The sequence below is a fragment of the Piliocolobus tephrosceles genome, chromosome 1, assembly GCF_002776525.5.
Source record: "Piliocolobus tephrosceles isolate RC106 chromosome 1, ASM277652v3, whole genome shotgun sequence".
Taxonomy (NCBI): Eukaryota; Metazoa; Chordata; class Mammalia; order Primates; family Cercopithecidae; genus Piliocolobus; species Piliocolobus tephrosceles.
Genome location: NC_045434.1, coordinates 160,343,776 through 160,368,204, shown reverse-complemented (window position 1 = coordinate 160,368,204; position 24,429 = coordinate 160,343,776). Strand labels below are relative to the sequence as shown.

Sequence of the window (24,429 nt, the reverse complement as noted above, 5' to 3'; positions counted from 1 at the left end):
TTTTTTGGAGGGGGGATGGAATCGCACTCTCTCACGCAGGCTGGAGTGCAGTGGTGTGATCTCAGCTCACTGCAACCTACGTCTTCGGGGTTCAAGCAATTCTTCTACCTCAGCCTTCCGAGTAGCTGGGATTATAGATACCCACCACCACGCCCAGCTAGTTTTTGCATTTTTTGGTAGAGATGAGGTTTCACCACATTGGCCAGGCTGGTCTCGAACTCCTGACCTCAGGTGATCCACCCGCCTCGGCCTCCCAAAGTGCGGGGATTACAGGCTTGAGCCACTGCTCCCAGCCAGAAATTCATGTTTATAAAGATCTCACCTATCATACCCAGTGTATTGAAATCCCAAATTTGGATATCAGTTCTCTTCCTCTTCATTTACTACTAACAGAATTACCATTAACTGTTTAAAAAGTCCAAGTGGCCCCAAATTATAACCTTCTTCTTTTTAACTGTGCAGTTCCTTCCAACTCCTCACTCTTTTCTGTAAGAAGTTCTTGCTTATTTTATTCTAGGCAACTATGTAGTCAGATCCCCTTTCTTACCCCTATTTAATATTTGAGTTGAATCCTATGTTCCTTAGGCCCCATTAGGTATCTGATATAGTGACATACTTACCTGAGGTGAGCAAAAATCACCTGGTGGCCATCAAGCAGACCATCTGGAGGCAAACTCCTTAGCCGAGGAATTTAGATGTATAATGAAGAGAGCAAAGATCACCTGGTGGTCATCAAGCAGGCCATCCAGAGGCAAAACTCCTTCTCTGAGGAATTTAGAAGCAATTAGACTTCCCTGTTATCTAAAGCCAGCATCTGGTTACCAGGTTGCTTTCCCAAAAATGTATAAGTAGCTAGAATTTCTATGTATCTCCTGAATGCATGCGTATCGAAACTCATTGTGCAGCCTTTGCGGACATCAAGGCACCAACATGTCTACAAAGGTAATCAGCTATCATGACCTGCAAAACGAATAGGGTCCAAATTACCCTTAGGTTCCTGCTTTAAGGTCTACAATTACCCCTAAGGAAAATCCACGGAGGCCCACTCAGTCCTCTCTTGCTGAAGCGCCCCACTGCAATGTTCTTTCTGTCTAATAAAACTTGACTTTTTAAGCCTGTGCTGTTGTCAGTAAATTCTCTTTACTACCTGCGTGCCAATCACTTTCTGTTGCTGGGGCTCTGCCACCTTGCCCAGCATTACCAAATTCATAATCTACTTTGGAAAGCTAGAAGTATTTTGTATACTGGCTTATGAATGATCCTTCTCTTATCATTGAAATCTGACCACTTTACAGAAAAAGTAGACCATCTTGTTTTGGAAATTCCAGCAATAAAGAATAATGTAGTGTTATTCACCTTGAATTATGGTACATCCCTAAGGTGGCTGTAAAATAGTCATTTAAATTTGTACTGATAAAATTTCTTATTTTTATTATTTATTTATAGAGACAGGGTCTCACTCTTTTGCCCAGGGTGGAGTGTCATGATCACAGCTCACTCCAGCCTCAGCCTTCCAGGCTCAGGCTCTCCTCCCATCTCAGCCTCCTGAGTAGCTGGGACTGCAGGCACACACCACCATGCCTGGCTAATTTTTGTAATGTTTTTGTAGAGATGGGGTTTCGCCATGTTGACCAGCTTGTCTCAAACTCCTGGCTTCAAGTGATCTACCCATTTTGGCCTCCCAAAGTGCTGGGATTATAGGCATGAGCCACTGCACCTGGCCGTAAATTTTTTTAAAATATGAAAAGATACTTAAAGTGAAAATATGGTGTTTTCTATCTTAGTCTGTTTGGCCTGCTATAACAAGATACCATTAACTGGGTAGCTTATAAACAAACAAACTTATTTCTCACAGTTATGAAGGCTGGGAAGTCCAAGATGAAGATGTCCACACATTTGGCGATGTTAGAGGCAGAAGGCGGACAAAGGCCTAGGCAGATAGGGAAGGGTCCCTGGAGAATCTCTGACCCTGCACACAAGTGTTTACACCAGATGTTTTGTACAGATAAGGGAACCTGCACAGGGAGTTTGCCTAGGCATGCCCACAGCAGGCTGGAGACCCATGCACTCCACCCATGAATGGGGTGGAGCCACCAGGAATTTGTGTCTTATGCAGGGGAGGAGCCTGGCCTCTTCAGCTGGTGTGTGGTAGCCCAGGTATTCAATCTGGGATGTGAAAACCTGCTTGCAGGACCCCCTCTCTTTGCTGAGAGCTTTCTTTTTGCTTAAAAATTCCACCCTTCTCACTCTTCAATGTGTCCGTGTGCCTAATTCTTCCTGATCGTGAGACAAGAACCCAGATTAGCTGAGTTAAGGAGCAAAAAAATTCTGCATCAGTGAGGGCCCCCTTTCTGGTTCATAAATGTCATCCTTTAGCTGTGTCCTCACAGGGTGGAAGAGTGGAATGAGCTCCTTTGGGCCTATTTTATTTATTTATTTTTGAGACAGTGTCTCTCTCTCTGTCACTCAGGCGGAGTGCAATGGCCTGTTCTGAACTCACCGCAACTTCTGCCTCCCAAGTAGCTGGGATTACAGCCATGCACTACCATGCCTGGCTAATTTTTGTATTTTTAATAGAGACAGGGTTTCCCCATGTTGGCTGGGCTGGTCTTGAATGCCTGGTTCAAGTGATCCACCTGCCTTGGTCTCCCAAAGTGTTGGGATTACAGGTGTGAGCCACCACGCCCAGCCTCTTGGGCCTATTTTATAAAGGCACTACCAATCCCATTCACCAGGGCTCCACCCTCATAACCCTATCACCCCACAAAAGTCCCCACCTCTAAATATCTTCACCTTGGGGGTTAGGATTTTAACATATGAATTTGCGGGGTCAGGGGGAACATAAATATTTTGGTATTCTGGAAGATTGTGACTTTGGAAAACCATAAAAGACATGTATATAAAAGCAAGATGGGAGGAAAATGCAGTTAAGTTATCGACAACACTTACCTGTAGGTTTTAGGTTTGGGTAGCTAGGTATTCACCAGGCAGATAAGAGTGCTAACAAATGCTTAGAGATATGAAAATTTATCACATATTTTGGAGTCAGCAAGAAAGCTATTTATCTGTAGATATCAGAGCAACACAATCCAGGAGGCTGTGTGTATCAGCGATTGACCTTGCTTGACTTGATAGATCTTTTATTCCTCTACCTTGGTAAATGTTTATTTAAATCCACTTATTAAGGCTTATAAAGCGGTTTTTTTGGTTAAAAATCCAGGACTTGGAATAAACAGATTTTGCTAGCCTATACTCTTGCAGATATTGTTACCAGAATTTGTTACTGCTTACCACAGTATAAACCATTACTTGAGAATACCTGTTTGCAAGGCCAGTTTTCCACTATCATAATTATTTGACTTGAACAACTGTACAATAATACATTTTTTTTCATAAAGTACTAATGCATTTCTATTTTTCTTCCTCTCAAGATGAAAGAAAATTTTGTCATGGAGTCCCTACCATCCGTACCATCAACTGAAGGAAACAGTCAACAAGGCAGATTTGATGACCTGGAAAATCTTAATTCATTAGCAAAAAGTAGTCTGGATTTAGGTTTGTGGCTTTTGTTTCTCATAAACACAAATTACATTATTCTGCAAGCTTTTAGTTTTATGTTTGTATACATGAATTTTACATGTATTTTTATTCATTATGATATTTTGAATTTACATCTGCTTATTAATTAATCTGCTTCAGAATACCTGAAAGAAAAACAAGCCTCAGATTCCTTTTTTTTTTTTTTGAGACAGAGTCTCGCTCTGTCGCCCAGGCTGGAGTGCGGTGGCCGGATCTCAGCTCACTGCAAGCTCCGCCTCCTGGGTTCCCGCCATTCTCCTGCCTCAGCCTCCCGAGTAGCTGGGACTACAGGCGCCCGCCACCTCGCCTGGCTAGTTTTTTGTATTTTTTTAGTAGAGACGGGGTTTCACCATGTTAGCCAGGATGGTCTTGATCTCCTGACCTCGTGATCTGCCCGTCTCGGCCTCCCAAAGTGCTGGGATTACAGGCTTGAGCCACTGCGCCCGGCCTCAGATTTCAACTTAGAGTTTTCAGATTCTGTTTTCTGAGAGGGCTACATTTTCTCTGCCTTATGTTGCATTTTATTAGCAGTATGGATTGAAACTCAGACTAGAACATTACGCCAAATCTGAAATAAGTTTCTACTAATATATATTAAAATCTCTGATGCTAGCTCATTTAATGGTACTGTTAAATATTAATAAAGAGAGGCATATTTTAAACATTTATGAAACATTTTTATAGCCATATATTACAGTCAATTTTAGCACATTAATAACTTAGTTTCCATTAAAGAATTCTAAAACTATAGTGCCTCGCCCTGCTGCCCCTCGATATCGATTCTTATATATGTTTGAAAACTTGACTTTAAAAAAGAATTTTTCTTCATCTAACACTAAAATATCGAATGTCGTTATAAAATTGACATCCCTAGGGAGATTGTTAAATGCTTTCATAGCACTGGGATTTATAGAGCCATTGTTGAGGATTTATGCTGTCCTTCACTTGTTATGACTACTAATAAGTCTTTCTCTGTGTTGTATAGTAATATGTTGTAAGGGTAGAGAGGGCTATAGAAAGTGATGTAACAGTTTTATATGCGATTAGGGTTCTATTAAGTAAATTCTAAAAAATGGAATACTTAAGGGTAAAAATTGAAGGCATCTCTGAGATGATAACATACAGTTTCCTGTGGGTCAAAACAGAGCATGGAAAAAAAAAAAGACGAGTATGAATACTTAATTTTAAATATCTAAGATTAGATGAATCTATCCAAGTTTTCAAGATCATGACTAGGAGAAAAATGGGACTTACCAAAATAAAACTCTCCAGGTATATTGCTTTCTAAAATTTACCACATTTCTTGCAGTTCTCTATTAAATAGTTGGAGAAGATTTATAGCATATATGTTCAGTAAATGAATAAATAGAACATATCTGTTTCATTACTATTAATACTAAAGCAAACTTAGCACCATTTTGGACCAGATGAGTCTTTCGGTGGGGGTGAGGTACCCCGTGCATTGTAGGATGCTTAGCAGCGTCCCTGTCCTCTAACCCTAGATGCCAGTGGCACACCCTCTCCCAGTCATGATGAAAATGAAAATGTCTCCAGATGTTGCCAAATGTATACTGTATAAACCACTGGTTTATACTGTCAAGATCAAAAGAAATAGACTAGCTATGTTTGGGTGGAGGAGCAGTAGAATAAGAGGCAATTTTAGATTTATCTACAGAACAATGAATTTAGAAATAATTGTTGAGAACCTCTGCGTAAAGGGATATTCTTGACCTTTTGGTTAATCCAAAATTATGTATCTTTAAAAAGCATATACTCTTCATGGGTTATGAAACTAAATATTTACTTTTGGATAATTAATAATGTCATTATTGACATTATTGCATTGAGTAATATACTTAGTGTTACAAGATTTTGGAAGATTTCAGACAGAAGGTAGTTCTGTTTCCCAGTCTTTGAATGCTCAAAGACTGGGTTATGCCGTTTGCAAGTCCAAGGTGATTCTGTGTTATTGTCAAGATTCAGTGCACATGCTTACTTGCAGGCCTGTCTCTTACTACACACTAAGCTTCAGGGGAGTGGACTGTATCTGATTATGTTCACGTAGCAGGTGCTCGAGAAATATTTGTTGAATGAGAAAATGAGGTACTGCTCACGTGGTTATTCAACAGCATATCAGCTCACTCCTTTTTTTTTTTTTTTTTTTTTTTTTCCAGTTGCTAAGTTGTATAGTAACCCGATCTCTACTTTGGATTCTCCTTGCCTTTATTTTGTTATTCCATTCTTACGTCTCACGAAATTTAGACCTTTAGAAAATTTCCCCCATTCCTCTCCTATAAGCGTTAACTTCTGATATGGTTTGGCTCTGTGTCCCCACCCAAATCTCATGTTGAATTGTGATTCCCAACACTGGGGAAGGGACTTGGTGGGAGGTGATTGTATCATGAGGGCAGATTTCCCCCATCTGTTCTCATGATAGTGAGTTAATTTTCAAGAGATCTGATGGTTTAAAAGTGTGTGGCACTTCCTCCTTTGCGCACGCTCTCTCTCTCCTACTGCCATGTGAAGACATGCAGTACGATGACATGCCATGTGAAGACGTGCTTCCCCTTCACCCTTCTGCTATGATTGTAAGTTTCCTGAGGCCTTCCTAGCCATGCCTTCTGTACAGCCTCTGGAACTGTGAGTCGATTAAACATGTTTTCTTTATAAATTACCCAGTCTCTGGTAGTTCTTTATGGCAGATGGCAGTGTGAGAATGGATTAATACAATTTAAATCCTAGAGCATTTATTTTTTTAAAATGTCCCTGTTTTTCTAACCTCTGTACCCCTGTTATGACCATTACTGGACAACTACAGAGGCCCTACAGGACTCAGTCTTTTTCATGGGCTCCTGGGTTTCTCTGTGCACTTGGTGACAGCTCTATAAAGTGTAACTGTGTGAAGTGCTGTGACAAGTGAGAAATGTGTGCCTGTGCACCAACAGGGTACATGGAGGAGGCAGTGGGGCAGAGGGCACAGGTAGCCTTTGTGTGGAGCAATTCATGAAGTTTTAAACTGCACCAATCTACGCAACTTAGTGGTGTAGTTTAATAGACTGCTTTTTCCAATGTAGCTGGATGGGACATAGCTCTGTAAATAAAACCAGTTCTCTGTTCTGAAAACTCTGGTTTTAGGCCATTCCTGCCTGAGCGCCAATCCTGTCCTGGTCCTTCCTCCTCAATGGGGGAGAGACAGACATCAGGAAAGCTGGAACAGTGGGGCAGTGCTTTGATTGTTGTGTGGGAATGGACGCCCTAGTGGATGGGAGCAAAGGGGAGTATGGAGATTGGGGAAAGGTAACTGAGACTTCCTTTAATCCCACCGAGCATGACAGTATTTTCACCCCGTATCTACAACATTGCCAACTGATTGGACCCTGATTCCAAAGTTTCTAGATGAAATAAAAAGCAGAAGTGGTAGTGAGTTTACTAGAAAATTTGTTCAAGATGAATGCATGGAAAGAGTTTCGGTGATGATTATAGGAAAAGTTTTAGGCTAGTTGTAGTGGCTCATACCTTTAATTCTAGCACTTTGTGAGGCCAAGGCAGGAGGATCACTTGAGCCCAGGAGTTCTACACCAGCCTGGGCAACATAGGGAGACCCCATCTCTATTGAAAAAAAGAAAAAGTTTTAAAAGAGTATCTATATTGCTTAGTCAGAGGTCATTTGTGATTTTCTACTAAGGCAATTACCCCACATATACTATGAACTTATGGAATTTTTTTTTTTTTTTTTTTTTTGAGATGGAGTCTGTCTCTGTTACCCATGCTGGAGTGCAGCAGTGCAATCTCGGCGCACCGCAACCTCCACCTCCCAGGTTCAAGTGATTCTCCTGCCTCAGCCTCCTGAGTAGCTAGGATTTCAGGCATGCGCTACCACACCAGGCTAACTTTTTTGTATTTTTAGTAGAGATGGGGTTTCACTATGTTGGCCAGGCTGGTCTTGAACTCCTGGCCTCGTGATCTGCCCACGTCGGCCTCCCAAAGTGTTGGGATTACAGGCGTGAGCCACCACACCTGGCTGAACTTATGGACTTAAGGAAGACATTTGATGCACAATTCATCATATTCTTATAAACATGATAAAAACAATGGGCTGATAACTTATAATGAATTACTGGGGTATATCCTATGAGTGATTAATGGGTTTATGCCTGCATAGGTACAGGTCTCTAATGTAGGCCATAGGACTCTATGCACAGGTTACCTTGGTTATTCTTTTTCTCAGGAAATGGGGTAATGGCACAGATGGCATGTTGGATAAATTCACACATTCCAGGAAATTGGGAAGGATTGTCAGTATATTGGATGACAGAGCTAAGATCCAAAGTGACCTTGACGATCTAGAATGAAGGCCTCCATCAAATAAGATAAAATATTTAAAAAGAAGAAGAAAAGTTTGAAGCTGTGCTGTTTGGACCCAAAATCTAACTGCCCACTTCTAAGATGGGAGAGACGTTGTTTGTAATTTGGTTTTTCTATCATTGCAGAGTTCTCCGGTATGGTGAGAAGAACAAATAAGGCTCACAGGATTTAGGGTTTCAGCATTTTCTTTTCTTTTCTTTTTTTTTTTTTTTTTTTTTTTTTGGAGCCTAACTACTTCTGGGTCCCATTCTTTTGCTTGGTATATTGCTAAGTGCTTTTTGTCGTGGCAAATCAAAACATTGGTAAAATTCCATCTCTTTCATCAAGCCTCCTCCTCATGCTATTCCTCCTACCTAGAATGGTATTTCAGATTTTTATGGGACTGATTCCCTATCACCATCCAGGTTTTTGACTACTCCATCTATTTTTTTTTTCTTTTTCTTTTTATACAGAGTCTCACTCTGTCACCCAGGCTGGAGTGCAGTGGCGTGATCTTGGCACACTGCAACCTCCACCTCCTGGGTTCAAGTTATTCTTCTGCCTCAGCCTCCCAAGTAGCTGGGATTACAGGCGCACGCCACCACACCTGGCTAATTTGTATTTTTAGTAGAGATGGGGTTTCATCATGTTGGCCAGGCTGGTCTCAAACTCCTGATGTCAAGTGATCCACCCGACTCAGCCTCCCAAAGTGCTGGGATTACAGGTGTGATCCCAGCACACCTGAGGAGCTACTCATCTGTTTCCTTCTGTTCCTACCTGTTGCTTTATTTTCCTTTTTAGAACTTACCATGAGCTAAAATTGTGCTGTGTTCTTTCTGTATCTCTCTCCACTAGAATGTTAGCTCCCAGGAATAGGAACTTTGTCAGTTTTGTACATTTAGCTATCTCTAATGCCTAGAATAGTTCCTGGCAAGTAGCGGGTGCTTTATAAACATTTGTTAAGTGAATTTGTGAATGCGTGATTGAAGAACAGCCACAGAATGTTGGATACACTTAAAGGTATTTTTGTAGCTTCAGCTTCTTACCCCATTAGCCAAAGAAGTAAAATACTTAAGGTTTTCTGTCTTCTCACATTTATTTGATGGGAAACAAAACAAAATATAGAAGGTGCATTAGAACTTTTTTTCTTTGTTACATTTTCTAGGTTAAGCTCTACCAGATATTTTTAAATCCATAGAAGGTATGCAAACCAAAAAATAGATGTCCACAATAAGAGCATACACTTGATTTCTTACCATTTGGATAAAAGCTATGTTATTACTACTCAACCCAGTACAATAGTATTTTATCATCTTACACGTGTTTGAGCTTTCAGTCATACTTTAATCACATAATGTGTGATATTTTAAAATATTTTTTCTTCCAAGAACACAGTGTTCAAAGAAATACATTGCAGGAAAACTGTTTTGGCCAGCACGGTGGCTCATGCCTGTAATCCCAACACTTTGGCAGGCCAAGGCAGGTGGATCACTTGAAGTCAGGAGTTCAAGACCACCCTGGCCAACATGACGAAACCCTGTCTCTACTAAAACTACAAAAATTAGCCGGGCATGATGGCACACACCTGTAATCTCAGCTACTCAGGTGGCTGAGGCAGGAGAATTGCTTGAACCTGGGAGGCGGAGGTTGCAATGAGCCGAGATTGCACCACTGCACTCCAGCCTGGGTGACCAAGCGAGACCTTGTCTTGAAAATAAAATAAAATAAAGTAAAATAAAATAAAATAAAATCTATCTACAAGGTACTGTGCCATGCATTGGAAAACCTAAGGCACTATTTGTTGTTCTCTATCTTCTAGAATTACAGACAGAGAAAAGCATCATGTTTGGAAGAGTTTAGTATACGCAGCTCAGTGCAGAGTGAAGAATACATAAGGCAGGCAGCGGAGATATTCAGAAGAGTCCAGCTGTGGGGACCTTGTGTGCCAGGGAGGACCTTGAATTTGACCTGTCTGCTCAGAAGCCTTATCCTGGGGTCTATGGGGGAAGCTTCACAGGATCCATGAACCACAGTTAAAACTTTTTTTTTTTTTTTTTTGAAATGGAGCCTTGCTTTGTTGCTCAGGCTGGAAGTGCAGTGGTGTGATCTTGGCTCAATGCAACCTCCGCCTCCCAGGTTCAAGAGATTCTCGTGCCTCAGCCACCTGAGTAGCTGAGATTACAGGTGTGTGCCACCACACCCAGCTGATTTTTATATTTTTAGTAGAGACAGGGTTTTGTCATGTTGGCCAGGCTGGTCTTGAACTCCTGACCTCAAGCGATCCTCCTGCCTTGGCCTCCCAGTGTTGGGATTACAGGCGTGAGCCACCATGCTGGCCGAAACAGTTTTTCATGCAATGTATTTCTTTGAACACTATGTTCTTGGAAGAAAAAACATTTTAAAATATCACACATTATGTGATTAAAATATGACTTAAAGCTCAAACAAGGTCTCGCTTGGTCACCCAGGCTGGAGTGCAGTGCTGTAATCTTGGCTCACTGAAACCTCTGCCTCCTGGGTTCAAGCAATTCTCCTGCCTCAGCCTCCAGAGTAGCTGGGATTACAGGTATGTGCCACCACGCCCGGCTAATTTTTGTATTTTTAGTAGAGACGGGGTTTCACCATGTTGTCCAGGCTGGTCTTGAACTCCTGACCTCAGGTGATCCACCCGCCTCAGCCTCCCAAAGTGCTGGGATTACAAGTGTGAGCTACTGCACCCAGCCCGAACTTTAGGCCCTCCATTTACCTTGTCTGATTAAGCACAATTATTTTAGGCTCCCCATTTATATCATTTGAATAAATGGCATTCCCAAATAACTGAAGGTGTTTAATCAGAAGTCTCAAAGCTCCTTTATGAGATGATCAAAGATACACTTGTTCTGTAGAATGGACCGTGGGATGCACAATAGATGGGACTTCCATTCTAATCATAACATGAGCTGTAGATTTCTTTGTTTTTCTACTTCGGAAAACAGTATACTTGTTATTTTTTAAACTTAAAAACTCATTGTTGGCTTATTAAGTAAATACTGTATTTACGTGTTCAGAAATATTTGCTAGGTGCTTTCTGTATAGGAGTGCTGCTCTGGGTCATGAGCGTGAAGCCGTGAACAAAATAAAGTCAGCCCTTGTGGAGCCCACGTTCTGGTGGGGGTAGACAATAACAAATTAATGTATAATATTATAGGGTTCATGAGGGAAAATAAAGCAGTAAAAAGAAATAGGGAATGTTTGAGAAGGAGGCCTATTTTATATGGAGTGGTCCGGCTGTTTTAGTAACAGTTGACTGACACGTGAGTAAAGTAAGCCAGCCCTGTGTGAAAACATTTGGAATATGGCTGAGAGAACAAAAAATGCAAAGTTTTGAGGAGGTTATATGCTTGGTGACAAAAAACAAGTGTGTTCCTGGAGGATAAATAAGATAATGCAGATAAACAAAAAGTAGAAATAAAAAATTGTCTGCAGAGGTAATCGCGATTTGGTTTATAATCTTCCAAATTTTTCCAGTTTGTGTGAAACGCTACCTGACTACCCTCATAACTGTCATCTCAGCTTTCTCCCTCAGCCCCAGATCTTCTGGGTTTTTTCCCTTTTGTTTTTGTTTTTGAAACAAGGTCTCACTCTGTTGCCCAGGCTGGAGTACAGTGGCGACATTGTTCCTCGCTGTGATCATCCTCTCCGACTCTAGTGATCCTCCTGCCTCAGCCTCCTGAGTAGCTGAGATTACAGGCATGCTCCACCAAGCCTGGCTACTGGAGTTTCGCATGTTGCCCAAGCTGGTCTTGAATTCTTGGGCTCAAGGAGTTGACCTGCCTCAATATCCCAGAATGCTGGGTTTATAGGCATGAGCACCTGCACCTGGCTAATATTCTGTTTTTTAACAATAAACCATTATAACACAGCTTAACTTCCTCTCCATAGATAACCACGGTGTTGAATCCTATATATTATACCTTATGCATTATCTTTTTATAGTGTGTGTGTGAGGATGTGTATAGACAATACATGTGTACATACCCACACACATATCTATATATGATAGTTATACTGTGCCTAGTATATATACATATATCAACATTTGATCTATTGTGGTGAGACTAAAGGAGCTTTCTTTAGTTTATTTGGGCAAAAGTAAGGAGAAAATACTAGCTCTTAATTTCTTAAATTAACATGATAATTATATAATATGCTACTAACAACTAGGGAAGAACATAAGAAGTAAAGTCCAAAAATTTTGTCCCCACCATACTTCTCAAGCTTATTATGTGAACCTTTCTAAGTAGAAATCAAAATTAATTGTTAAGAAGTTTGTTGTAAACATTTAAATAAATTATGGCAATCTGTACCCTTTACTTACTGGTAAAAAAATTGGCAAATTTTCTTAACCTCAGTTTTCCTGTCTATAAAATATGGTTGATAGTGTCTTTTATTTCTAACTCATAGTTTGATGTGAGAATTAAATGAACAAGTATAGGCCAGGCGGGGTGGCTCACGCCTGTAATCTCAGCACTTTGGGAGGCTGAGGTGGGCGGATCACCTGAGGTCAGGAGTTCAAGACCAGCCTGGCCAACGTGACGAAACCCTGTCTCTACTAAAAATACAAGCATTATTGTATTTTTGCATGCAACACCACACATATAGTCCCAGCTACGCAGGAGGCTGGGGCAGGGAGAATTGCATGAATCCAGACGCGGAGGTTGCAGTGAGCCAAGATTGCGCCACTGCACTCCAGCCTGGGCAACAGAGCGAGACTCCGTCTCTAAAGAGAAAACTAGTGTAAAAGAATTCTGAAATGTATAAACAAAGCCCTTTTAAAATTAGGAATGATTTTATTTGGTTTGTTATCCTGTGGAATTTTTTTTTTTTTTTTTTTTTTCAATCAGTGAAATGTCAGAGTTCTTATTGGGAAAGCTTAGGTTGATAAGAGAAAATCTGTAGTAAGATTAGATTTTTTGGTAATATCAATATTGCATAAATGTCATTTTTTCAGTGAGGCCACTGAAAATTGTAACTGTCTTCTGTTGAACAATTCCTATATTCCTTCCTTCTTTATTTTTCACCATGGTACTTATCATCATCGGATATATTAAAGCCTTTATTTATTTACTTTAATATTTTCAGTCTCCTACCTGGAAGAGTCCCCTCCCATAGTAGGTGCCCATACCTAGTTGCTGAATGACTGAAGGAGAATGAGTGCCTTTTGTGTTCACTGTTATCTGGATTTGTTCTTCAGGCATGATCCCGGATGATGCCCAAGGTCCTAGCTTGCTCATTGACCTTCCTGTTGTGGCTCAAAGTAGGGAGCAAGAAGATTTGCCTTTATATCAACACCAAGCGACGCGAGTTATTTCCAAGGCCTCAGCATACACAGGAATGTTGTCTTCTAGATATGCCACTAATACATGGTATGATATCATTTCTCTTTGTTTTCACATTATAAAATAGTGGTTTTTCTTTTTTTTTTGCTTAAAAAAATGCAGGATTTTGGTAGAACATTTGGAAAATACAGAAAAATATTATGAATAAAATCCACTATATTTGACAATTACCATGAGAATTTCATATACTTAAAATTTTGCCATATGTACAATTTTGTATCTTACAGTTGTGCACAGAATGGATTACATAGAGTATTTGCTTAGAGAATGGGAGGTTAATTCAGAGTTTATTTTAACAACTCAAGCAAATGTACTTGAGGACAAATTAAAAGAAGACCAATTTAAGAGTGAGGAAATGTATGGGAATCCCTTGACTCATTACATGTTGAGTGTAAGAGGGGGTAGTTGAGGATGACTTGTGTTTTTGGACTAGAAAACTAGATATGAGAAATTAGTGCTTCAATATAATATTACAGGAGCATGAACGGGTTGGAAGGGAAAATGATGAGTTCAGTTTGGAACATGTTGAGGGTTAAAGTAGCCATAGAACAACAAAGCTAAATGGAATCAATTAGATATGCGGGTCTGGGAATTAATGTTAAGGTTTGTCTGGACATGGGTAATTGGGAGCAAGATTAAGCGCAGGTGAAACTCTTGGATTTGAATGGTCATCAACACGAAGCTTAAACAATAAGGCAAGCATAGGGTCAAGATTGGAGTCCTGGAAGACAGCAATACTTAAGGCATGAACAGAGGAAGAAAGGGGTGAGCTGGAATGAACAAAAGGTAGGAGAAAATTAGTCAACTAGACATTGACTTAGAAAGCAAAGAGAATATTGTAACCAAAGGGTCCTCACAAACTATGTTCACATGTTAGTAAAGTCAATGTAGATAAGACAGAGAAGTTTTCCTGGGGCTTGGCCATATGGATGCCCTTGGTAAGCATTGAGCATTGTTAGTAGAGTGAATTCAGAGAGTAGTGTGTTGAGAATTGAACACAAGGTTAAAAATTGGACACAGAAAGAGCTGACTAGTGTTTTGAAAATCCTGGTCATGGGTTGGGCTTGGTGGCTCATGCCTGTAATCCCAGCACTTTGGGAGGCTGAGGTGAGTGGATCACCTGAGGTCAGGAGTTTGAGACTAGCCTGGCCAACATGGAAACCTTGTCTCTACTAAAAATACAAAAATTAGCTGGGCATGGTGGTGTGTGCCTGTAACCCCAGCTACTCTGGTGGCTGAGGCAGGAGAATTACTTGAACCTGGGAGGTGGAGGTTGCAGTGAGCTGAGATTGTGCCACTGCACTCCAGTCTGGGTGACAGAGCAAGACCTCATCTCAAAAAAAAAAAAAAAAAAAAATTAGCCTGTTGTGATAGCATGCACCTGTAGTCCCAGCTACTAGGGAGGCTGAGGTGGGAGAATCATTTAAGGCTGGAAGGTTGAGGCGGCAGTGAGCTATAATTGTGCCACTGCACTCCAGCCTGGGTGACGTAGCGAGACCCTGTCTCAAAAAAAAAAAAAAACAGAATGCATGTTACTTAGATAACTAGACAGTATTAATGGATCAAGGCAAAGGGGAAAAATATATATATATATTATATATAAGACATACGACATTTATATTACATATTACTACATTCATATTACATGAAACTGAAGAGAATTTTCTTTGCTTGTGGAATATGCAGATGCCATAAAGGGGGTGATTAAATATAGTCTGTGGAGTGGTGGAGGGAGAAGAGGACATTGCACACTTGGAATCACCTTGTATAGTTTGATAGGAGGAAGCTCACCTGGTCCACTGAGATAGGTGCCAGGAAAGAAAAGAAGGTCTGGTTGTAGGTACTTTTTATAGGTTGGGAGCAGGAATCCAAAGAGATTCTCATCCAATGATGATGTTTGTTTGTTTCTCTCACTTAGGGAGAAGATTATTTACTACTAAGAGTGATGAAATGCTAGTAAAGTGGGCATTAAAAGGAGAGGTGTTGGAGCAGAGATTAGCTTTTGAAAGAGTGATAGGGGAGTAACCACCTAGTGGTAGGGAGTTTTGAAAAATGTTTACCCTCTTTTTCCAATGCCCCCGGGAGTGAGAGAATGAGCTTCAGCCACTTGAGTGTGGTATACTTGGCAGAGAACCAGAGCTGTTGAAGAGGAGGTTCAGAAAACATTCAGTGAAGAGGTCAGGGCATGGATAGTTTGTTTACAATTCTAGCAGATTTCATGCAGTGTGATGGATGATGTACATGGCAGTTCTTGGGGTGCGGCGTGACAAAGGAAGCACATTTGAAGGAAAACCTAGAAAGGTGTGGCATTGTGAGTAGGGAGATAAGAAGTGCACAAAAGAGTTGGAGCTTTCGGCAAAGCGTAACAGGGATGAGAGATAGGGTGGGCTTAATTGGCTTTAAATGTTTTTATTAAAACCTTAATCCAACTGTGATTTTTGTGTTGACATGGGAGATATCTTACATTTAGATGATGTGCATCTCTCTGTTCAGCAACCTGAAATTTTACCCAAAGTTTTAGGTAGAAACTTCATAAAAGTTGTTCTCTGTGCTTCTGCATAGCCCGTATCTGAGTGGAAGGAAGTGATACAGAACGGCCCAATAGCTGTTCTACTCTGCAAATGCCAGGTCGGTGTGCAGAGGGAGAGTGCTGCTGGGTCTGTGTGATATCTAATGTGATATCCGGTGCAGCCTCTGGAGGAACACACAGTGATAAATAAGCAATGGATTTGTTTCCTTAGGACAGATGCCTGGAAGTGGAAAAGTTAGAAACGTATTTTATGGCTTTTTATAAAGTCAAAATTTTTTCTTCTTTTTATTTTTGAGACAGGGTCTTACTCTGTTGCCCAGGCTGCAGTGTAGTGGCGCCATCTCAGCTCACTGCAACCTCGGCTTCCCAGGTTCACACCATCCTCCCACCTCAGCCTCCTGAGTAGCTGGGACTACAGGCATGTGCCACCAAGCATGGCTAATGTTTGTACTTTTTTTTTTTTTTAGAGATGGTGTTTCACCATGTTGGCCAGGCTGGTCTGAAACTCCTGGGCTTAAGCAATCTGCCTGCCTTGACCTCCCAAATTGTTCAGATTATTTTTCCATGAGAAACCATTGTTTTTTAAATTTATCTTTTGCTTAGTGTGAATAGTTGAATCTGGCAGAAGAATGCAGAAATGAGACTGCTTCTCTAAACTGTAGAACTGTAACTGTAGAATGTGAAGAATTAGAAAAGATCTAAGCAAACTTCTAAGTCCACCCCTCCTTCCGTGGACAGAAGAGGAAGTGGGGCATCAGTTGTTCTTACTAAATTTGACCCCAGCTTCAGAGAGGGAAGATACGCTTTGTTCTTATCCCGTTGCTTTTTCTTTTAAAGTGAGTATTTGACAAGCCGATTTCTTATGCAGGCACGGGCATTTAAGGACTCCAACCTAACCTTGTCTTAGGAGATTAGTCTTGCACTTGAAAGTTGTTTTTTAAGCTTGTTATTGGAGATATAGGGTATATTTAAATCCCAGCAGGTTCCAGAAGAGTTCCTGTAAATCATATTCCTTCTTTTAATCTTTAAGATATGCCCCATGGAGTTAGGTTCATAGGTGAATATTTATTGCCACTCAGGAGCCTGCCTGAGTAATGCATAGATTATTTTAGAGGATAGTCTTTCAGATAATCAGGGTGTCATGAAGTGCTAAATGGTATTTTACAGTTTCTTCTTTGCATTAATTTTTGTGTACAACCCAGCAGAGTTGTGTGTCTGTGTGCCTGCACATGCATCCATGTGTGTGAGTGCCCCAAGGGTAAGTATCTAATGGTTGTGATGTTTTATCTACACTGCACTTTTGCAGTAACTTCTCCTTACCTTAGGAGGCAGGACTGGTATTACGAGTTCAGGTGCCCCTTGAAAGTAAAGATCTCTAGAAAGGGGACTATGGGCAGGTAGGGTATAATTCTGTGGAAGGAATTCAGGTGCTCTGGTTCAGAGCACAGTAGTCCCTTCTTATCCTCAAGGGATATGTTCCAAGACCCCCACTGGGTGCCTGAAACCACAGACATTTCCAAGCCCTATTTATGCTGTCTTTTTTGTATATACATACCTATGATGAAGTTTAATTTATAAATTACATACAGTAAGAGATTAACAACAATAACTAGTAATCAAATAGATCAGTACTGCAGCAGTTGATCTGATAACTGAGATGGCTACTGAGTGACTTCTGGGCAGGCAGCATGTATAGCGTATGGATATGCTGGACAAAGAGATGATTCACATCCCAGGCTGGACAGCAAGATATTTCTTCATGCTACTCTGAATGGCATGCAATTTAAAACCTATGAATTGTTTATTTCTGAAGTTTTCCATTTACGATTTTTGCCATTACTGTAGTTGATCACAGATAACTGATACCAAGGAAAGCAAAACTACAGAAAGCAAAACCTCAGCTGAGTGGAGGGGACTACTATATCCTTCTTTGTTCCTAAGGTCACTTGAGATCGTGTTTTCAGACCTTGCCTGGTTTCAGTCTTTTTCTTCCTCATCTCTGTTATTTTTGGCTGTTTAAAGACCTATGGGTGCCCCTAGTGGGGACGTGGGTATTTCTAAGACAATAGGAGGTCTGTGGTATGATTATGAGTGCTGTTCATATCTTTCTTCTGCTGTTTATACCTGTATGACCCTGAAAGGGTTTCCTTTGTATCTATCTTTTCTCACCTGTAAAGTAGGTAGTTCTGTAGACTGAATAAGTATTCATACAGGCCAGGGATGGTGGCTCACGCCTGTAATCCCAGCACTTCATGTGGCCGAGGTGGGAGAATCGCTTGAGGCCAGGAGTTCAAGACGAGCCTGGGCAACATAGTGAGAACCTGTCGCTACAAAAAAATAAAAAGTAAGCCTGGTATGTTGGTGCATGCCTGTAGTTCTAACTATTCTGGGGGCTTGGGTGGGAGGATCTCTTGAGCCCAGCAGTTCGAGGTTACAGCAAGCTATGATTACACTGCTGTACTCCAGCCTGGCAAACACAGTGAGACCTGGTTGCTTTTTTTTTTTTTTTTCCGTCTTCTCTTCTTCTTTGAGACAAGTTCTTGTTTTGTCACCCAGTCTGGAGTGCAGTGGTGTGATCACAGCTCACTGCAGCCTTGACCTCCCAGGTTCAAGCAATCCTCCCACCTCAGCCTCCGAAGTAGCTGGGATCACAGGCACCTGCCACAATGACTGGCTAATTTTTTTATTTTCTGTAGAGACAAGATCTCACTATGTTACCCAGGCTGGTCTAAACTCCTGGCCTCTAGCAGTCCTCCCATCTTGGCCTCCCAAAGTGCTGGGATTACAGGTGTGAGCCATAGCACCTGGCCTATTAGGTTTTTTAAAGTGTATGTAAAACATTTATACAATTTTATTTGTCAGCTATAAGTCAATAAAGCTGGTAAAGGATGCATTTAACAGGCTTAATATAACAACCTTGCCAATAGTAAATGTTTAATAGAAGGTTTGCCGTGATGTTGGTGGCAGTGAAAATGATAGGCTCATGGGCCCTGACGTATACCCAGGGTAGTATCCATCGTTGCTGGGTTTATTAAAACACTCAAGGAGGTTGTTGATTTAAAAAAAAAATGTAATAGGATCAAATCACAGTAAAGCAATGTGTCAGAGGCTGATGTCTGGGAAGATGGTGAACTTTAGAAGAAAGACGTATTTAAAATGGAAAAAAAAATCATATTGTAGATGTAATAGGATGCAAATGAGTAGAAATGGCTTCGGGTATTAGATACTTTGTTAGGAATAGTGGGAGGAGAAATAGGAGGCTGGGTGTCATAGTTGGGGAAAAGATTAACTGAGTTAATGTGATATTTTAATTTCCCAACACGGTGCCTGGCATTTAGTGCCTTCTACATAAATGGCGAATATTTAATACGTTTATGTTTGAATTAAACTGTCAAAACTTACATGTAAATTCAGAACATCAGGAAGAGATGGAGGAAAAGGGAGAGAATGAATATTTGCATTTCAGAGAGAAGGCTACTCTGGCGTGTGAGTTGGGAGAAAAAAGGGGGTGTTTGTGGGAGTTTATGGCCTCGAGCATGTGACACTTCCCAGTTCTTACAGTGCTGTTGCAGCAGTGGCCAACACTGCAGATGAAGGCGAATGTGAACAATTAGGACAAGAGGTACATAGAAATACTACGCTAATACCTTCGAAAATATAATTAGATCTTTGATTGCTAATCCAGGCTCTACAGAAGGCCAGAAGAGACGTAATGTTCTAGAAGCAACTTACCCTGTATGTCTTGACTTCTGTTTCTTAAGGAAACTCTTAAACACAATTTTACATATTAATAAAACGCACACATTTTAAGGTACAGTCTACTAAGTTATGTATACATTCATGTTATATACACTCCAATGAAGATAAGGAACATTTCCATCACCCGGAAAGTCCTCCTACCCCTTTGTGTGTCTTGCACCAGGCATCCACTAATCTTATTTCTAACGCTGTAAATTAGTTTTTCCTATTCTAGAACACATGTACGTGTAGTCATACAGTAAGTACTTTTTTTGTGTCTACCTTCTTTTACTCAGGACAATGTGTGAATGTTAATGTAAGGGAATGCCTAATTCTTTATATACTGGTGTCGGGTAATAATTTGCTCTGCAACTTCAAAATCATTGTGGAACATCTGTACAAATAACCCTACTAGTTTAGAAAACAATTGTGCCCATTCTTTCTGGTTCCAGTTGCTCATATTCCCTGTGGTATATCATAGAATATTGCCATACAGAATGTGTATTTAAAGAGGAAAAAGAAATTGTGAGATTACTTAGTCACAATTGGAGCTCTCCCTGCTTCCATCATTTTTGGGTGCTGAGTTTACTTGACCTTCATACTGCTTAGTATGTAGAAATTTTATGTGAAAATAAGTACTACTGAAGAGGAAAGGTCACCTTGGCTGTCTGGAGTCATCAGATTTTATATGATGAACATTTTATTTGCAAAGAGTTTGTATATCGTGAAGAAGTCTTACCATTAATATCCGCTTGTTTGCTCATGGGATACTCTATCTCCATCCACCCCCCCCCCCCAAATCTGTAAAGAATGATAACTTTAGGCGTTTGTGATAAAGGCCTGAAACAAAACACATCGTTTCAATTGGATGGTTAATTCCTTTGGGGAAAAATTTGGTTATAAATCTCTGGTTGAATGTAAGAGGCAAAAGTTCAGTTCATTTTTAAGACTTTATTTCTTTAAAGCAGTTTTTGATTCACAGCAAAATTGAGAAGAAGGTGCAGAGAGGCGATATCCTGTATACCCGCTACCCCCACATGCATAGCCTCCCCTATTGTCAGTATAGCCCACCAGGGTGGAACGTTTGTTACAATTGATAATATTGGTAAACTGACACATCATCTTCACCCAGAGTCCATAGTTTAGGTTAGATTTCACTCTTGGTGTTGTATGTTCTGTAGGTTTGGAAAGTTCTGTTATTTTAAGATTTGAGTTTCTAACTGATTGAACTATTGATCATACTTAATCACAGTGCAAATTATAAAATTTGAGGTTAGAAATTCCTTGTTAAAATTTCAAATATGTTTGTGCAAATTTACATTTTAATATGTACAGTAAGAATATTTCACTTGCTCAGTTAAATTTTAATTTGGGTTAAAAGGTACATGTGTTCATCAGTGTAAAGTGACTACCTTAATTTGTTTATTTGCTCATCTCCTGTGACTGTACTTCTGAAACTACTCTCACTATCTAGATAAGCTTTCACAAGTTTTATCTCTTGTTAGGTATGAACTAGTCTGAATAAAATGTGTGTATACAAAAACCTAGAAGAAAGGTAATATGCTCTGAGTTTCTTCCAACAGAGTAATCGTTTTGTGACATACTTTGTCAAAGAAATCTAAAATTGTTCATATTCTAGATAGAGTGGTTTCCCCCACCCCTTCTCCTAAGTTGTATATGAGAGTCAGCAGTTTAGGAAATGTTTAGTTTTTACTTTTTAAAATTAAGAAACAGGCCGGGCGCGGTGGCTCAAGCCTGTAATCCCAGCACTTTGGGAGGCCGAGATGGGTGGATCATGAGGTCAGGAGATCGAGACCATCCTGTCTAACATGGTGAAACCCCGTCTCTACTAAAAAAAATACAAAAAAAAAACTAGCCGGGCGAGGTGGTGGGCGCCTGTAGTCCCAGCTACTCGGGAGGCTGAGGCAGGAGAATTGCGTAAACCCGGGAGGCGGAGCTTGCAGTGAGCTGAGATCTGGCCACTGCACCCCAGCCTGGGCGACAGAGCGAGACTCCGTCTCAAAAAAAATAAAATAAAATAAAATAAAATAAAATTAAGAAACAAATAGCCCATACTATTTGTTGAAGGTTGGCTTCCCTTCTATTTTAGGGTGCTTTTGTTTTGTTTTCCCAATTAAAGAATTGTGGTGGCTCATGCCCATGATCCCAACACTTTGGGAGGCTGGGGCAGGAGGATTGCTTGAGTCCGGGTGTTTGAAACCAGTCTGGACAACATAATGAGACCCCATATGTACAAAGAGTAAAAAAATTAGCCAGGCATGGTAGTGCGTGCCTCTGGTCCCAGCCACCTGGTGAGGCTGCAGTGAGCTGTGATTGTGCCACTGCACTCCAGCCTGGGTAACAGAGTGAAACTCCGCTCAAAAAGCAAAACAACAAAACAAGAGAAAAAGCACACAAGAATTTAATGCCTACAATGATAACATAAAGGTGTCATGGTGAAATGCTTGCCTTTTTTTTCCCCTTAATGCCTATATGATTTGGGGTACAGGAAAGTGGAAAATGGAGAGGAGGAAGGTTTGTATTGTTTTAGGTTTTGTTTTGAATCTTATTTCAATTAATATTTAACAAGAGGCTGGGCATGGTGGCTCAGGCCTGTAATCCCAGCACTTTGGGAGGCTGAGGTGGGCAGATCACCTGAGGTTGGGAGTTCAAGACCAGCCTGACCAACATGGAGAAATCCCATCTCTACTAAAAATACAAAATTAGCCAGGCATGGTGGCACTTGCTTGTAATCACAGCTACTCGGGAGGCTGAGGCAGGAGAATAGCTTGAACCTGGGAGGTGGAGGTTGCAGTAAGCCAAGATTGCACCATTGCACTCCAGCCTGGGCAATAAGAGCGAAACTCTGTCTCAAAAAAAACAACAACAAAAAACAAACAAAAAACAAAAAAAAACCCACAGAGAATTCTAAAATACAGCAGAGCATGAAGATACTCCTTGCAGTAATGTCCATTTTCTAAAAGACAAGATACAATCTGATATGGTTTGACTCTGTGTCTCTACCCAAATCTCATCTCAAATTGTAATCCCCGTGTGTCAGGGGAGGGACCTCGTGGGAGGTGATTGGATTATGGGGGTGGTTTCCCCAAGCTGTTCTCATGATAGTGAGGGAGTTCTCACAAGATCTGATGATGTAAAAGTGGCAGTTTCCCCTACGCTCTCTGTCTCTTTCCTGCCAACATGTAAGATGTGCCTTGCTTCCCCTTTGCCTTCCGCCATGATTGTAAGTTTCCTGAGGCCTCCCCAGCCATGTGGAACTGTGAGTAAATTAAACCTCTTTTCTGTATAAATTACCCATTCTCAGGTAGTATCTTTATACAGTGTGATAATGGACTAATATAGAGAATTGGTCCCGGCAGAGTGGAGTACTGCTATAAAGATAACCTGAAAATGTAGAAGTGACTTTGGAACTGCCTAACAGGCAGAGGTTGGAACGATTTGGAGGGCTCAGAAGCAGACAGGAAGATGTGGGAAAGTTTGGAACTTCCTAGAGACTTGTTAAATACTTTTGACCAAAATGCTGATGGTGATACAGACAATGAAGTCCAGGCTGGGTTGGTCTCAGATGAAGATGAGTAATTTATTGGGAAGTGGAGCAAAGGTCACTCTTGCTATGCTTTAGCAAAAAGACTGGCAGCATTTTGCCCCTGCCTTAGAGGTCTGTGGAACTTTGAACTTGAGAGAGATGATTTAGGGTATCTGGTGGAAGAAATTTCTAAGCAGCAAAGCATTGAAGAGGTGACCTGGCTTTTTCTGAAAGCATTCAATCATATGTGTTCAAAAAGAGATGGTTTGAAATTGGAACTTATATTTAAAAAGGAAGCAGAGCATAAAGATGTAGAAAATTTGCAGCCTGACCATGTGGTAGAAAAGAAAAACCCATTTTCTGGGGAGGAATTCAATCTGGCTGCAGAAATTTGCATAAGTAACAAGGAACTGAATGTTAATAGCCAAGACAATGGGGAAAATATCTCTAGGGCATGTCAGAGATCTTTGTGCAGCCCCTCCCACCACAGTCCCGGAGGCCTAGGAGTGAAAAATGGTTTCGTGGGCTAGGCCTAAGGCCCTGCTACTCTGTGTAGCCTTGGTACTTTGTACCCAGCATTCCAGCTGCTCCAGCTCCAGCTGTGGCTAAAAGGGGCCAAGGTACAGCTTGGGCTCTTGCTTCAGAGGGTGCAAGCCCCAAGCCTTGGCGGCATCCATGTGGTGGTGGGCCTGAGGGTGCACAGAAGACAAGAGTTGAGCTTTCAGAGCCTCTGCCTAGATTTCAGAGGATATATGAAAATGTCTGGATGTCCAGGCAGAAGTCAGCTCAGGGGCAGAGCCCTCATGGAGAATCTCTACTAGGGTAATGCAGAGGAGAAATATGGGGTTGAAGCCCCCAAATGGAGTCCCCATGGGGGCACTGCCTTGTGGAGCAGTGAGAAGAGGGCCATCATCTTCCAGACCCCAGAATGGTATCTCCACTAGCAGCTTGCTCATGCAGCTGGAAAAGCTGCAGGCACTCACCTCCAGCTTGTGAAAGCAACCATGGGGGCTGTACCCTGCAGAGCCACAGGGGCAGAGCTGCCCAAGGCCTTGGGAACCCACCCCTTGCATCAGTGTTTCTTGGATGTGAGACATGGAGTCAAGGGAGATCGTTTTGGAGCTTTAAGGTTTAACGACTATGACCAGGCGGTAGCTCACGCCTGTAATCCCAGGACTTTGGGAGGCTGAGGCAGGCAAATCACCTGAGGTCAGAAGTTTGAAACCAGCCTGACCAACGTAGTGAAACCCTGTCTCTACTAAAAATACAAAAATTAGCCAGGTGTGGTGGTGCACACCTGAAAGCCTAGCTAC

General features: G+C 41.2%; 1 protein-coding gene across 2 annotated transcripts in view; it reads left to right on the top strand.

Annotated features, from left to right (window-relative positions):
- Positions 1-24,429, top strand: part of PATJ (PATJ crumbs cell polarity complex component) — a 422,851-nt gene that overhangs the window by 139,746 nt on the left and 258,676 nt on the right. For both annotated transcript variants that reach the window (XM_023187375.3, XM_023187368.3), the window contains exons 21-22: positions 3,432-3,555; positions 13,157-13,328. In XM_023187375.3, the coding sequence (XP_023043143.2) occupies positions 3,432-3,555; positions 13,157-13,328 (296 nt within the window). The remainder of the gene's footprint in view (positions 1-3,431; positions 3,556-13,156; positions 13,329-24,429) is intronic.